This window comes from Hetaerina americana, unplaced genomic scaffold (assembly GCF_022747635.1).
Source record: "Hetaerina americana unplaced genomic scaffold, ioHetAmer1.1.p SCAF_84, whole genome shotgun sequence".
NCBI lineage: Eukaryota > Metazoa > Arthropoda > Insecta > Odonata > Calopterygidae > Hetaerina > Hetaerina americana.
The window spans coordinates 659,736-673,720 of record NW_027287472.1 but is presented as its reverse complement, the minus strand read 5'-3'; the positions used below and the strand labels follow the sequence as shown (position 1 = coordinate 673,720).

Genomic DNA, 13,985 nt, shown 5'->3' with positions numbered 1-13,985 from the left:
TGTTTTTAATGTTTCAGAATTATTGCATAAGATGGTCATGATCAAAATATGATAATAGAATTTTTATTAATTTATTAGGAGGTTACAGAAATAACCGAAACATAAATATTATTTTGGATTTGTTTTACCATAGCAGTACTAAAAATATTTATGCTTATCTGATTGAATGCTCTTAGTATTTACAAAATTTACTATGCAGTTCTAAGAATATCATTTTGAAAATTCAAATTATAAAATGTTGTCAAGTTACATCTTTTTCTTGTGGCATTCCAATATTTATGAGTTCAAGATATTGAAGATATGGTGTTAGCCTTTATAATAATCATCTGTCATTATCGATTGATTTAGTAAAATTTTTAAATGAATCCATAGAGATGTTTTTTAAAAATTATTCTGCTGGTTTGGTATTTTTTTATAATTGACCTATTGTTTTGAAATATTCCAATAGTTGATGAGCCAATATTTTTTCAGTAACCGCCATACCTACATTTTTCACTCCATAGCCTCTGCTCTATTCCCTTGGGCACACACCATAATATTTCCAAACATTTAGAATTTTATCAGATACTTTGGAGGTATAATGTTTGAACTTCATTGCTGAGAATGCTCCTGGAAAATGTTTCCATCATCACTCTGAGTTCATCGATGGTTACATCACTTTCATCAAAACTTAAATTAATTATGGAACTATTTCAAAATAATTAAAGTCATATAAACCTAGTAGGTGTTCCCAGGAAGTCACAAATCCAAGAACTAACTGTACTCAATGAGTTTCATTTGATTTAGGAGATCAGGTGATACTGAATATTTTCAATGCAATATTGCTTGGACCAAAACACTATGACTATGACAGAGATCATAGAACTCTTTTTATATTCTGACTCATCAATACCTAATGAAAAGTTGATAAATTTTATAAGCTGTAAATTGTTCCTCATGACTAATCAGTTTCCGGGCACTATTTTATGGGGTACATATTAACTTAGGACAGTTGGTTAAGTAAAAATGTTCATTGGGGACTATAATTGAAAGTCTGCATGGTAAGCTTTTAACACTTGTTCATTGCTTGGCTAGTTTTTCGATTCCTTATGAATAATTATTTGATTTTTTCATCTACACCCCTCATGCTCAAACTCAAACTTCATAACCATTATAAGGTATATTTTTCATAAGTTTGTTGCTGCTTAATTCAAACATGTTCTTCTATGGTTATTCTGAAAACTCATAATACTGGGTACGTATTGTAATCATAAAACCATATAAATAATAAAGAGTCATCGTAGTAGTGTCACCCAAACAGTACATAATATGAAAAACATATTACGGTATTTCTGAGGAAAATTAAGAAACGTAAAATCAATACATCAAGGATTTATTGGTCCTTAACATTGATTTTTCCTAAAATGTTTGAATTCTTCAACGCATAAACTACATTACTGATAAAATATGAAAATTGACTTATGATAGAATTATATTTTGAATGATTAAGCTTTAATGAAAACAAGATCAGCTGGCCAAAGGTTTATGATATTTTTCTGCTATGCAATGAATATGGAAAAATCTGGTAGGTCCAGGCAAAATCAAGTGCATATTTAAATAACTAACATCATGATGAGAGCCAGCCAATGTCTCCAAAGTGAAAAATCATAATTTATGTAACAATGCATAAAATTTGAATACCTGCAAGGAGAGGATTGGCTGCTGCAATGTTGTTGAACTTCCGGCTCATTGCACATGATGATAAACTTCGTTGAAATGGAGCCAAGGGAGGCACAGGTGAGGAGGAAGTTGGCGGCAAGACCATGAGAGAGGACATGGGTCGAGGTGGAGCAGTACTACTGCTTACTACACCATCATCCCCAGAATCAGCACCAGATGGAGAGACGACATCGTTGTTGTTCTCCTCCTGCAATTATTGATACATATTTATGAGTTAAAATGGACAAATGGAAAAGATAGGTACTGGTGTAGGTGGGAATATTATTACTTCAGGGTAAAGTGTCAAAAACATTGATCCATAAAGCAGAATTAAAATGTATTCTGATATTTTCTGCCTATGAACCCTTAGAAATAGTTTCTCATTCTTATAAAAAATTGAACTTGATTAGTAACCATTGGAAATATTTCAGGAGAAGTTTGAACAGTTTCAATGCTGAGAAGTAAGAACAAATTTTATTAAGACATTTACTCTCATTTCTGCATTATATTTTCTCATGAAAATTCATAACCTTTTATTACTTCTCTATGGTAAATATTGGATATTAGGTGCAACGTGATTGCAATTTTTAAGGTAAAAACATCATCATAGGTTATGAGTATAAAGTGCCCATCATCAGTAAAAACTAATAGAAATGCTATGAGAAATATTTTGTAAAATTTAAAATGGTCAATGCTTAACCATTTAAGAATAAACCCCTTTAAATGTGTCGTATGCTCATACATTATTCTAAAAATTACTCATTTACTCTTCTTGTCTTGGTTGAAATTATCTCATACCATTTAGAGTTAGGAAAGATTATAAACAATCACTCAGGAACTTAAATTTGATGACAACAGGATGGGGACATAATCAAAAGAAATACATCAGTGGCATAGACATGAGGAGGGCATTTTATAAGTCTACATATATTTTCGAGAACTGACATCTTTCAAGATTAATTTCAGATTAGATGGATGGATGTCATGTTCTAGTTGCTGCATTGAGGATGACTACAAATGCCTCTTTGACCTAACCATTTAGCACTAAGCATTAAGGCTTTAGATGAGATACTATGGAAACAGAAAATCATCTCATTAAAAATTTTCTCCCTAACCAATATGGTCTAATCTGTTTGTCTCCAGTTCCACATGCAACAAAACTCTTCTCCCTCCCATATTCCCTCCCAAAGTCGTCAATACTGATAATATCTTCTGTCATCAATAATAATGACACCTCCCACATTCCAAGTAGCAATAAGTCTCTTTTCTTATATGTTTTGAAAAAGAGGTACTGCAGTTAATCAACTCTGTACGAACTGTAGTCCTGGAGATGATGGAGTCCCAAGTTCTGCGATTAAATTCTGCTATCCTTTCATTAAGGAACTCCAGAACATCTCAAGACTTTGAAAGTTATTCTCTATTTATAAAAATAAAAGAAGCATGAACAACCCTAATAACTATCGACCGATTGCTATACAGTCAGTGTTCGCTAAAATGTTTGGAAAAATAGTTTTAACAGACTTAGATACCACTTCAATAAAAACAATTTATTATCAAGTCATCAATGTGAGTTCATGAAAAACAAGTCCACCATTTCAGCCACAAGTGAGGCCATAAACTTCATTGTGACCTTTCTTGATAATAAGAAGGAGGTAACTGGCTTTTTCCCATATTTCACCAAAGCCTTTGACTCAGTAGATCATAGCATTCTTGCAAAAATATTACAGTATAATGGAATAAGAGTGGTAACAAGGCAGTGGATCGAATCATATTTAAAAGATCATGAGGATACAGTCACAGTCAGTTGTTTTTAACACACAACCAAAGGAAAATCCAAGCCCATAGGAGTGCCTCAGGACTCTAATTCTTGGTCCAGTACTTTCCTTAATTCGTATAAATAATCTGCTCTCAGTTTTAATGGGAGTAAGTGGAATTAAATCAATTCTCTATGCTTATGATGCCAATATATTAGTTTCTGCAACCTCCATAAATGAATAACTTCAAAGAGTACATCAGGGTTGCAGCTGCCAATACATAGGTGCAAAGAAACAGTCTAAAACTGCACAATGAAAAATCCCAGGCAATATACTTCTCACGCAACCCATCCAAAACCAATCCTCCAACAGCAGTCAATAGCCATAATTTATAATTTATCATTACCACAAAATTTCTTGGCATACTTTTGGGCTCAAACTTGACATGGGGAACCTATGTAAACTACCTTTCAGGAATATTAGTTCAGTATGTTTCCTCCTAAGAACTTTGAAGAAAAAAGTGAGCATATATTTGCTACTAATGCTTTACTATGGCCTTATCTACTCCAATATTACATATGGTATCATTCTCTGGGGCTCATCTCCTTTCTCCCAAGTAATACGATATTTCAACTGAAAAAGAAGGCTATTAGCATCATTGCCTCTAACTCTCCAATTTCAAATGCCCATCCAATCTTTCAAGACCTTGGGCTCCTCCCTTTCCTAACCATATTCACCCTATTCCTCCCTTACCTCTACTTTGGCACTTTTGCCCTCTCTCTCCATCTGGCAGACCAGTAAAATGTGGGTAAGCAAAATGGACCACGAGGAATAAGTGCCAGAGGCTTCGGACAAAGGCCCACCACATCAAAAACCTATCTTTCATTTATGATTAGGTATTATATTATGATAAAGTTGACCTTTCAAAAGTATTATGTGGAGACTAAGAGATCCTGCTTTTAAACATTATTATGTGTGTACAAACTCTTCATGCTGTAATGCACAGGAAAAAAATGTAAGAAAGCTAAAATTATAATCAAGCAATGTGAATGAATAATCATTATTTTAAATGTCAATGATTCTTAGTGCCATTGCATCTCTTTATTTTGGTGTTTATCATTAAATTATTTTATTTTTAAAACAATTAAGAGAAAACAATTTTTGAAACTTAATAGTGTTTCAATTAAACTCTGGTCCACTTTCTTAAATGAGATTATATGGATCCACAAATGAAAAGAGTGTTATTAGTTTTATTAGTGACTCAAGTGTCAATGATGAATTTTTAATAGGGTATTGTTTCAGCATACTGCTGAATACAGATATTACATGTTTCTGGGCATGCATAACATTCATTTGTTTCACCCTCTCCTAATCCTTTCACTCTGTATATGCCACTGACATAAATATACAATGAGCTGTTCGTGGATATAGGTTTTATTTTCAACTCATATTTTGATTACTAATGTAGCCAAGCATACCCTAATAAGATAACTGAAACTATAATGGACAAGATAGCCATTTAAGACATGTTAGGTCATCGTGCAATCACTTTCATAAGTAAAGAATGCTTTGTACTCCAAAATTTTACCAACCTTCACATCAAACTCAGGGAAGAAAGACTCTAGAGCAAAGGAAGGGTCTGAGGCTAACTGTCCGAAAATGTCTTCATCCTCATCTTCTTCGTTAGACCCTCCCTTGCCCCCTCCGCCCTTTCCCCTTTTGTTCCTCCTCCTCTTGCCACCAACCAAACCACCAACAACTTCTTCATCATCATCACCAATATCCACTTCCATCGCCACCTCATCATCGTCGTCCTCATCAACACCTCCGTGTCCGCTTTTGGCAACCAGCCCGGCCACGAGACCCCTCAGCTCTGCTGTGCTTAGCTCTCCCAGCCGGGATTCATTATTACCCAGACCTCCACCAGGGCCCGCCACCTCCTGGGAAGCAAAATAATGCATGCATCAGTAAGTTATCATGAGTGGACTAAGTAATGTAAGGTATGTTAGTATTTCCCTTTTAGGGTAATGGCAGATAGCATAGACTGAAGGCCTCAGGTAGGTTTCAAGTTCAATGCATAGTGGTGAAAAAAATTTTCCATTGATATTACGGTCTTCTGATTGTGCAGAAAATACTTCCAATATGGTATATCTGAAGGAAGATAGAAATGTAAAGCCCCCAGTACTTTTGGCTGTACCAATGGAAGTTTTCCCTCCTGCCTTCACCAATTCCTGAATTAACCTTGGGATCTTACTTTTTCAAATGATATTTCAAATAAAAATTTCTCTCCAAATTTATGCCAGTAAGTGGTTTTGGTCTATTAACATATAGATTTCAAAAGTTGAAGTATACAGCTAATGAATAAATTACATATTTATTATACTAGTATGGCTAAAGAAAGGGCCTGAAGCCTGAATTTTATGCCTGTGGGGTACCATTTTCCTCATTCCTATGGTTTTAATGCACATATCTTCTTTTTAATACATAAGCCATAATTATATTTCTCCTTGAGTACATCTTAAGGGTAATTTGGGGTTTCAGTTGAAATAAAGTATATTCATTCATTCAATGGTCATACTCTGATCATGAATCTAAGAACAGTAAAAATACGTTAAAATTTCCAAAATTTTGCAATTTTAAATTTAGGTAACTTGGAAATAACTTTGAGATAAAGAATCAATTATTAAACTCTTTTACTTAAATGGTACCGCTTTAATGTACATAATGTACACAGGAAAATTAAAAATTGCAATTTTATGAGGTTATATAGAGGAAGGAAAACAACTGAAATCTTCTGAAAGCACTTTTTTATTTCCTAACAGATTCTTGTGAATTACAAGAAATTGTGGGAGATGCCATCCCGGTCAAGGTGAATGATTTTTACACTCTGACATTGTTGCATTAAAATGCATAGCAACGGATGACTCTAAAAAGTCACTGTTGCGGCATCTCCTGCGGTTTCTTGGAATTTTGTCAAAGGTAAAAACAGCCTAAGTGTTTAAAGTTGGCCTTACCCTCATGGACTGCGGCACATCATGCATGACTATGAATGCCTGTGACATTGTATGTACCGTATTTTGCCACAACATCTTGTCACTTTTAAGCCCTCATATTTCCAAAGTTTAAGAGGAGGCCTTGATAGCTTAACTGGCTAAAGCACTCGGCCGGACGTTGGGTTTGGACTCAGCCGGGCTCAGATCCCGGTCAAGGTGAATGATTTTTATACTCTGACATTGTTGATTTGAGATTCATATGAGCCAACATTTGATTAAACACAGACCATCCCCAAAATCCTTTAACAGAGTCAGATTCTAATGTATGTAGAAAACTATCCATAGTATTAATATATTTTCTACACTTTATCATTATCAAATTATTGCAGTGATGCATACATTTAGAGGTATAACAAGAGGTGCAGTCAAGCATTTAGCACATCAGATAAAAATGATCAACTACAAAGAGTTTAAACCTAAGGATAACTCATCCCCTTAAGAATGACAATGAGATGGAGGAATTCTAAGTTTTGCTGGGCACTCCTGTGAGTGAGTAAGTACACCAACCAACAAGTGTGAAACATAAATACACAACACAAATATCAGCTCTTTTCTCTCTACTCACCAGGCAAGATAGGTCAACCATCTTGCCATCATTATCGGGGCACCAGAGGAGGTCATCGTCTATGAAAGGCATTCTTGGTATGGTTGTGTCCACGGCTGCTGCCACTGCTACCTCTTCTCCCCTACTGACTCCCTCCCCTACCCCTGGGAATTCCTCCCAGAGGGAGAGAGGGCGCTCAACAATGGTGGCGTCCCCTCCCAGCCGGAGGGACAGCCCCGGGCTGAGGAAACACTCGTCGTCCTCCTCCTGCACAAAGAAGGGTCTTGAGAACACCCTTCCCCTTGTGACCACCACTTCTCCTCCTCCTACTCCCACTCCCAGCCCTTGCACTTCTAGAGCCAGCGAAACGGTTGGGGAAACAGAGGGAGAGCAAGAGGGAAGGATTGCTAAGTTGCTGGCGGATGAACTCTTAGCTCTTTGGACCTTGGTCCTATTTTCAGGATGAATCTGGAAAAAAAAGCAAAATTGATATTATAGGCAATCCTCTTTTCATAACTTCTAATGCTTCTCGTATTCTAAAGAGATGCTTATAATGAATTATACAAATAGCCTGATGGTGGAGGATACATATTGGTGGTTACATTCTTTTCTGGAGTGGAGCAGAAAAAACTGAGAGAGCAAAATCTGGGGTAGCTGTTCTTGTGGAAAAGAAATAGAAACAAGGAATAACTAATTGATATGAAGTTAATGATAGGATAATAAGAATAACAATGCCAGTACATGGAATGAAATTGGTAGTTACAGGGGTATATGGAATCAATGAAGATAAAACCGGAGGAGAGAAATAGAGATTTAATGAGGACCCAGGAGAAGTAATAGATGGCTGTCTGGATGAACATTGTTTGGTCATAACAGGTGACTTCAACAAGAAAATTGGAATAAGAATAAACGGTGAAGCTGTACGTCTTTGGATGGAAGGTACAGGAAATGATAATAAGAAAAGATTGATTTATTTCTGAATGGGTTAGGAATGTGTTCTTAAGAATACAAAATTTCAGCACAAGGAAATTCATTAAGTATAATTGGATCAATTGATGGAGAAAAGTGAAATCAATTACACGTCTATGTAGTTGTAAGAAGTACAGGATGTGAGAGTAAAGAGAGGAATAGAATTTGGATTGGATCTAATTGTTTCAGAAAAAGCTTATCTAGTCAAGCCTCAATTACAAATTACAATGCAATGGGAAGAAGTGAGGTAATGGAACCGTAACTGCTGATGAACCAAAATATATAGTACATCTGTTGCAGGGAGAAAATGTGAAATATTTTTGCCAACAATGACTCAAGCACAGCCTTTTTGCTGCTAATGAGGATTGGAATGCTAAGGAATTATATTTTTTCTTGAATCGATTGATTGCAAAAGTAGCTGAAGGAGCCTTAGGAAAAGAGAGAAGATATAAAGGAAGAATGGAATATATTACCTATGATTCTGTACCCATTAGTCAACTTCGAAAAGCAATGGAACAGACTGGTATTGGATTACAACTAATGTCATTTATTAAACATGTATACCAATAGTCTTAAGTTGCAGTCAAGATCAGAAAGAAGTTTTCTGCTTTGTTCTGAATGCCTCAATGACTTAGACAAGACTGTGGCATGCGCCACACCCTTTTTATAGTAATATGACTGTGTAGCGTGTGTTGGAACAATGGGATTTTTCCTGCGGAGGAGTGGGTTTCCCATTTAGGTATGAAATAAAATATTCTCTACAGTTTGCAGATAACCAGGTATTTATTGCTCCAAGCTGGAAGGATGCTAAGTTTAAGATAAGAAAGTATTAGGAATTCTTGGTAGGAGAAGGACTTTAAGTGAATATGAAGAAACATGAATACCTAGTTATAGAAGGTGATAGAAAATATATTAAGCTGTCTCAAAGAACCATGATGGCAGTAACACTGTTCAAATATTTAGGTTTCATTATTCATGAATCTGCAAGGTATGAATATGATGTAGAACAGATAGTACTTCAGGTTTGAGGAGTTATTAAAATGGTAAATGGGTTTCTATGGAGTAGGTATAGGAAATAAAGAAGAGAATTCTGCAAACAGTATACTATTAAGAGCATACTGAATTATGTAGCGGTGAGCTAAAACTTAAGAGTGAACACCTGAAAAGTAAAATACAAGCAGAGGAGATGCAGGGGATTAAGCAAGGAGCCAGGATATCCAAGTTGGAAAGGAAGAAAAGAAGACATTGAAAAAGAAATGGACCAAGAACTATCAGCAGTACAAAGAATCTAGGGAAGAGCACTCCAATGGTATGGCCATGTTTGAAGAATGGATGATGAAGACTGACAATAATGATGTTTAAGTGGTCACTACCAGAATGTCCTCGAAAAACATGGATTGAGTAAATAACCTTAATAATGAGGAATCCCTGCTTGGAAGAGGAAGATTGTAACAACCAAGAAAACTGGAGGGTAGGAATACACATGGAAAGGTGGAAAGGCCATTTCAGGTAAAAAAAGTATGCTAAAATTGATTGATTTTGCATAAATGGAATATAATCTAAATATTCATTTGGATGAACATTTCATGAAATGAAGGATAATCTGTTAAGAAAATGAATTAGTATGACACATGTAATAAAAATTTACAAAATTATGGTTTGTAATTAAAAATTTCTTTCTGACTGCAAACTATAATCGGCAAAGAGGAATGTATATCAACAAATAAGGAAAGAATAAGACCAGGGTATTTGAGGGTGTATGGGTAGTGTATAATTATGCTGATGAAGAAGCTTCGAGTCAGAGTTTACACACATACTCTGAAAAGTGATTTGATATAATTATTCATTGCATGAATATAATGTTGCTTCAATGTATTCAGTATTTCTAATCTGGCACTCTCATAAAGACTATGCCAGTGGTACTAGGGAAATATGAATGCTATGAAATAACTAGTCTTATTTATTCTAAAATATTTATAATATACAATGGTACTCATTATAAATTTTTAAGTATTTTTATAGAGAAGTTCATTCGTTTATCCCTTCGTCAAACATGAGCATGGAAAATAATACCAAATTACTTGTTCCTAAATTCACATAAAATATATAATGTAGATTCTATAAACAGCAGACCTTCAGATGGAATAACAAATTTATATTTGGCGTATAATTTGAATCACATATACAAAAGAAATAGTTATTTATCCAAATGTAAAATATAAAATGGGAATTTTAATGAAAACTGGGTAGTTCATGAAACATGAAGATTGATTCTTGTGTAATTCAACAATTATTTTGTCTTACTCAGACCATGAACAGCTGAATAACAACAATTGCTATGATTGATACTATGGTCAGTCTTTATATTCTGTGTAAGTGAAGTCAAAGCTTTTACCTTTCCATGTGTTAAATGCAACAGTTAAATTTTTAGTGTATCTTTATTCAATATATCATGAAAAATAATGATAGATAATCATTTACACATGATTTAATCATAACTGATAACTGAAAAACTATAGAGCAATCCTGGGGAATTGGAATTTTGTTGGCCCGCATGTATCATAGGGATTCAAAACTTGCAACTCTGCTGTTAAGCTTCAACCCCTAACTCCAGTAAAGCAGCTCCACATATTTTGATAAAAGCCTTAAAAAACATATACCTTTGCTGGTAATTGCAAATATGAGGGGGGAATATCTAATGTATATGACCATGACACTTTCATCCCATTATTTTCCATAATTTTCAATCAGAAGCATATTACTTTATTAATAAACACAAGAAAGTGTGATGGACAATCTTATAAATAATCTTATGCAATAATAAGTCTATGATAGCGATCCAATGTTGCCCATCATGACTAATATTGACTCAGCTACATTTTACAATAATATTTTTATATCATAACATTTATTAATAATTATTTCATACATAGATGTTGTTTTAATGACAATATGATGACACTTGAAAACAGCTCAGGGACCCCAAAAAGCATACCTACTCTACCCACCAATAAAAAATTGAAAAAAAATGCTCTTTGTGACAGCTAGAACGCAATATTAGCCAACCAACCCACTAATTTTCAATGCAATGCAGACAATTTGAACATACAGGGTTGCTCCAAAAAAGTAAGGAAAACGATTTTCCCCGGCAAAGTGGATGACTGGAGTTGGACAATTTGTGGCAGGAAAAAGGGTGAGAGGTCTAAGGAAAGCAACATGACCCACACCAGTTATCTGTGGGCTGTTACAGTCATTTGATCACTGCTGGACTGATCCCCTGTTCGATGGTCAGGTCGCAAATTCATGATACCACTCTCCATAGAGCAATGATATGTGATAAAATTTTGTGTTAAACTCAACAAATCCAGTTTGGAGACTATGACCATGATTAAGGATGCTTATACGGAGAAATGTCCCAAGTGATGTTTTTCTGCTTGCAAAGGGAGGGTAACGAGGAAGTTTATGGTGAGGAATGCTCAAGACATCCATCAACAACACAGTGTGATGAAAATGTGCAAAAGTGAGACACATGCTCAATTCTGATTAACCCCCAAGTACCAGGATGTTTGCAGAGTGCAATATTCAGAAAACCACACTGCATTGCATTCTTACAGAGGATTTAACCATGAGAAAGGTGTGACAAGATGGACCCCAAGGTGGTGTCAGAAGGCTGCTTGTGTGACAATCTAGCCTTGGACCTGTTGGACCACGGTGAAAGTAACCCGAATTTTTTAGAGATGGTGGTTACTGGTGATGATGCATGGGCCTTTGAGTACGAACCAAGTACAGCCCCTTTGAGGATCATTTTGGACCACTGAATTATGTCAAAGAGGCTGTGACAAGGTACCTGAACGAGATTCTCATCGATACCTTCTAGAAAGGATACCAGAAGTGTGGCACAGGCTCTGACATTGGTTTGTTGATATACAAGGGTGCTGTTTTAAAGAGTTTTTGCAATTTGTACTTTGATCTGCAATAAAGTTTTCCCCCATTTTATTCTACTTATTTTTGGGGACAGACCATGCACGTACAGGTATGAGTAGAATAAACTTATATACTTTATAAGGTAATAGGAAGTTGAGTGATAACTGGAGAAGCTATTTTTTATACAGGTGGTGGAATAAATTGTATGCAACAGCCATTTTAACTTGAAAATCATTGTGAAAATTCTGTAAGACTTCCAAGAAAATAGCTCAACTACCATCATCACATCTACCTTGGGAAAATTGCTTGTTATTGATTCGTCTAAAGAAATAATAATGTGACAGACAAGTTGCGTGTGATGCCAAATTCACCTGCTTGCTAATCTGAACTCTGTAAACACATTTTACATCAATTCAAATTTTACTTTTTGAAATTAGCACCATAGATGGTTATTAAATGATATTTCTTACCTGGATATATCACGATGTTTCTGAAACCTGACCCAAAACATGAACGACGCCAAGGCGAAGCAACCTGTAAAAACAAGAAAATAATAATTAATTTATGAAACACATCTTTCTTAAAAGTAATACTACACGCATTGAATGATTAATTCTTAGTAATGAATCAGTAATAAAAGTACAAAACTAATAATCGAGGAAATTAGATGAATGCTTAAATAAATATCAACACTTGAACAAGAATATTTTGCTAATGATTAGTTTATGAAACGCATTTTTCTTATAAGTAATACAATGAATTGAATGAGTAATTCTTAGTCATAAATGATTAATAAAAGTACAGTACCAATTATGAAATTAGATGGATTTATTTGATGAATGCATAATAAATATCAAGAGATTACAGGTTTTGCCATAAGGAAATTTCCATTATTAATTTTTTTTACAATGGTTGGGCTCGATTCACATCAGAATGCAATATGACAGGTACTCATATTCTTGTTTAATCAAATTTATTAATGAAGAACAATAAAGTAAACAGCAGAGATAACATATCATGCATGCCCTCTTAAAAGCATTTACTATACCCAATTGGTACAAGTATTTGAAGACGTTTTTAAACCAATAGTGTTAATAAACAACTAGCTATTTTTTTAAATTATTAATTTATGTAGGTTGGTAAATCAAGAATTCATGTATCTGAACTGACAGTTTTCCTGCCCTGAGTCGTTTGCGGCCTATTCATATTTGCTCAAGGGCTGAGCAAATTTTAATTACTCGTCTTTTCCCTCCTACATGGCGTTACACACGACTGACGGGGTCTAAAAGAAAAGTGATGAAATGGGTACAGAGGCTTTACAGCGGAACGAGCCCCGTGGAATTTCTTCGACAAACATACCAAGCATCGTCAATCTCATGCGGCTCTGCTTCTGGCAAAAAAAGGAATGAGATGCGCCCGACTCATTTGGCTAACGACGAACGTTTGGAAGTGCGCCTTGACGTTTTGAAATGTTTTCCAGCATCGAAAAATGAAAGCAAAAGGCATGAAGAAGACAATTACTCATTCTCTACTCTGGGAGTTCCTGCGTCTCGCATTTTCTACGGCTTGCGCTTATTTGGGTGAATGACTCGAACTGACTGAAACTCATCTTCCTGAATAAATTACGCCTTTCGTGGTGAAGTGTCATGTGTTTGTTACGCACCTAGAGATATTTCATTTAAGAGTCCTACTCAGAACTTACATAGATGCATACTCCATGATACGGGATTCCTTGTCACGGTAGACAAGGCAAGCGTTTAGGAAACTTCTACAGAAATATAATCAAATCTTATGCAAATGTTTGTTTGATTAGTCATGAGAGACGGGCGCATCGCAATTAATTTGCACACGCCCTCAAAAATATTTAGCGAGCTAAAAAAACAACGCCTTCTATTAAGTATATCCTTATTTACGAAGATAAGACCGGGTATGCCATTTCAGCCCAGAATGTGCGCAATACAACACTCCATAGATATTACAAACGAAGTCTTCCTTAGTAAATAATAGACGTGCTTGTATATTGAAATGAAGGCATTTACCATG

The 13,985-nt window shown here is 35.3% G+C and overlaps 1 protein-coding gene across 1 annotated transcript in view; it reads right to left on the bottom strand.

Moving 5' to 3' along the window:
• The window catches only part of LOC139698388 (homeobox protein unc-4-like), a 383,173-nt gene extending 375,804 nt beyond the window's left edge, over window positions 1-7,369 (bottom strand). The window contains exons 1-3 of the mRNA XM_071597282.1: window positions 7,071-7,369; window positions 5,045-5,392; window positions 1,681-1,906 (exon numbers count right to left, since the gene is read on the bottom strand). Of these exons, the coding sequence (XP_071453383.1) occupies window positions 1,681-1,906; window positions 5,045-5,392; window positions 7,071-7,142 (646 nt within the window). The 5' untranslated portion in view covers window positions 7,143-7,369. The remainder of the gene's footprint in view (window positions 1-1,680; window positions 1,907-5,044; window positions 5,393-7,070) is intronic.
• Window positions 7,370-13,985: the final 6,616 nt, after the last annotated feature.